General features: G+C 37.6%; 1 protein-coding gene across 1 annotated transcript; it reads right to left on the reverse strand.

The window, feature by feature from the left end:
- Window positions 1-359: 359 nt before the first annotated feature.
- LOC146645625 (uncharacterized) lies at window positions 360-1,946 on the reverse strand. The gene is made up of 6 exons (XM_085392590.1): window positions 1,911-1,946; window positions 1,718-1,789; window positions 1,516-1,634; window positions 1,372-1,432; window positions 1,168-1,262; window positions 360-699 (listed from the first exon to the last, which is right to left on the reverse strand). Exons 1-6 carry the CDS (start codon window positions 1,944-1,946, stop codon window positions 360-362), a joined length of 723 nt encoding a protein of 240 aa, XP_085248716.1.
- Window positions 1,947-2,571: the final 625 nt, after the last annotated feature.

Here is a 2,571-nt window from a genome sequence, read left to right on the forward strand (position 1 = left end):
CTTTCTTGGCCTTAAGACAACAATTCTGATGGCTAAAGATCCAAACGGGACATAAAAAAAAAAAAAAAAAAAAAAGGGATAAATGTCACAAAAAACAAACCAAAAACTCAAAACTCATATAGAAACTCAACTGGAATCAAGAACTAAGAAACAAGAACTAGGAAAACAAATCAGGAACTATGAACAAAAATTAAGTAAAGAACACGAAGGGGAAAAAAACACCCAGCCCACTGAAAACTAAAGAAACCCCCAAAACATGAACAACAATCATCAAGGAACATACTATTTACATATTTACAGTTACTGGAACACCAATACTGGGCCGCAGACTCAGTACGGTGACAATTTCAGTTTCAATGTCAGTCAGTGTCTTTTGGTCTGCAACAACAGCAGAACAGACTTTTAAGTCTTTTGAAGAAGCCCGTCTTCTTCTTCTTCTTCTTCTTGATCTGAAGGTCTTTGGACTTCATACTGGATTCAGGTTCAGGAAAAGGTTCTTCACAGGGAACATCAGGAACTGGCCCAATTTCCGAACGAGATCCTTTGATCTTATGATCTTCGCCTTCAACACTGGATTTGGACTCAGCATAGGGTTCCTCACAGGGAATGTCAGCCACTGGCACACTTTCTGAAAGAGCTCCTTCGGCTGGTGGAACATTTGCCATTGAAAGACCGTCAGAGGAGCGTTCTTCATTTGTGCTCTGTAGAAAAACATTATAAGAGTTATCTTTTAAACATATTCAAAGCATCATTTAAATATTGAAACACTGTAGCTGGACTGTTAACCCTATAACCGCCTTTGTATCATACATGAGTTTCTGGGAGCTCTATCTCATCAACATGATCAATACTTTCCATAATTTCTAAATGTTATGGACAAAACTCTTCTTTTTTTTGTCTAAAATTAACATTGTTGTTAACAAAAAGTTGCCAAAACACCCAATGTATCAAATGCGATACAAAAAAATATAATAAATACATAATAAAAGTATATCATACACAACATGACGTTTGTTGTCGTGTTGTTTTGTTGTTAAAAAACAAATTTGTGGATTTTGTTTAAAGGGTTAATAAACATCTCAGTTCCAAAAAAATCTGAATTTTCTGGCTATTTTTTGATGGGTTGGGTCTTACAGGGTTAATAACTGTATATTACACGTGACTCACTGAAATTTAGGAGGTATGGCCTCTGGGAACTGAAGAAGCATTCTGGCTTGAAATTCAACGTCCCTCATTTTATTGATATCGTTCACTGCCCATACCTGAAACGGAAAGCACATTTATAGTGCACTTATGTTTAAAGGTTATGTGAACATAATGAAAAAAAAAAAGTCCAAATTACTACAAGTCTTGTGAGTTTTCTAGTCTTACCAGCCTTAGAAGAGGTTTGGCTTCCTCTTCTTCAAAATCCTCTAATTCAAACTCCCATAGCCTTCAAAAGAAAGCAAAACAGAGGTTTTCTCTCAGCATTTACATGTCATCACAAACAGACTTTCAGGTGTGACAGCAACGCACTGCTCTCTGAGTGTCTCCCTGTTTTTCTCCACCAAAAGATCTCTCAGATCTTCAGCAGTGAGGTTAGGTGGAATTCGATCTTCCTGCTGAAGTCTGAGAAACTCCGTCATAATCGCAATCTAAAAATAAAAGGAGACATCTAATCACCACCACTCTCAGGTCCTCAGAAATTACCTGATATTTTCTGTCAGCTTTGGTTTGCATGAGTCCTGTAGCCTGGAAGATGCCAGCAGATCTTTGAAGCTGTTTCATAAATCGGTGTGTTGAACAACACCTGTCAAAGAAATAGCAATTTAGTCATTGTTACTTAAAATGATTCTCAGTTTGTCAACTTTTAAAACTACAACAAATTCTTCAAATTATTGAATGCAGTAAAAACAAAAATGGTCACATACCCTGATTGGTTTATAGATTCCTTGACTTGATTCCATTTAGACGTTTTCAAATCACAGTCAGGAAGAAAAACTTTTAAATGCTCTCCAACGATGGCGTACGGGGAGATCTCGACCTGAAAATGCTCTCAGCTCGGTGGTCTCGCACAGATGAGCTCTTTTGACAGTCTGATATTTATTTATGAATGCAGAATTTCTTGAACAGTCACCATGGAAACTTGATGCAGCTTCATGTTATTAAATTAAAAGTGTATTTTGCACTACATTGCACTAAACTTAATTTATCATATAAGTAAATAAAGTGTGGGTTAGGTCACTCCTGTGAAAAGAGCCACACAAACTGATGAATCAGAAAAGACAAAGTCAACCTACAACCTTTTCATATTATGTGCCTGCTTATCTCCATTACTGTAGATGGGAACTTATGCAGTAAAACAATGGCTTACAAAACAGTGGACATGTTTTCTTAGTTACTCATATTTGCAAAGGCCACATTCGTCATGTTTCACAGGAGTTCGGGAGTGACCGATGAAAGTGATGCTACATTAAAGTCTGTCCCTGGGCTGGTTGTTTGCTGCTCTATGAGTTCAGCAGGAGGAGGTGAACCCACAGCTGGGAGCGGTTCCCTAGTGGGTGGGATGATCATACTTCAGGTTCAATATTG

This window comes from Rhamphochromis longiceps, linkage group LG20, assembly GCF_057381845.1.
Source record: "Rhamphochromis longiceps isolate RC_006_pf linkage group LG20, R_longiceps_female_GT1.1, whole genome shotgun sequence".
Taxonomy (NCBI): domain Eukaryota; kingdom Metazoa; phylum Chordata; class Actinopteri; order Cichliformes; family Cichlidae; genus Rhamphochromis; species Rhamphochromis longiceps.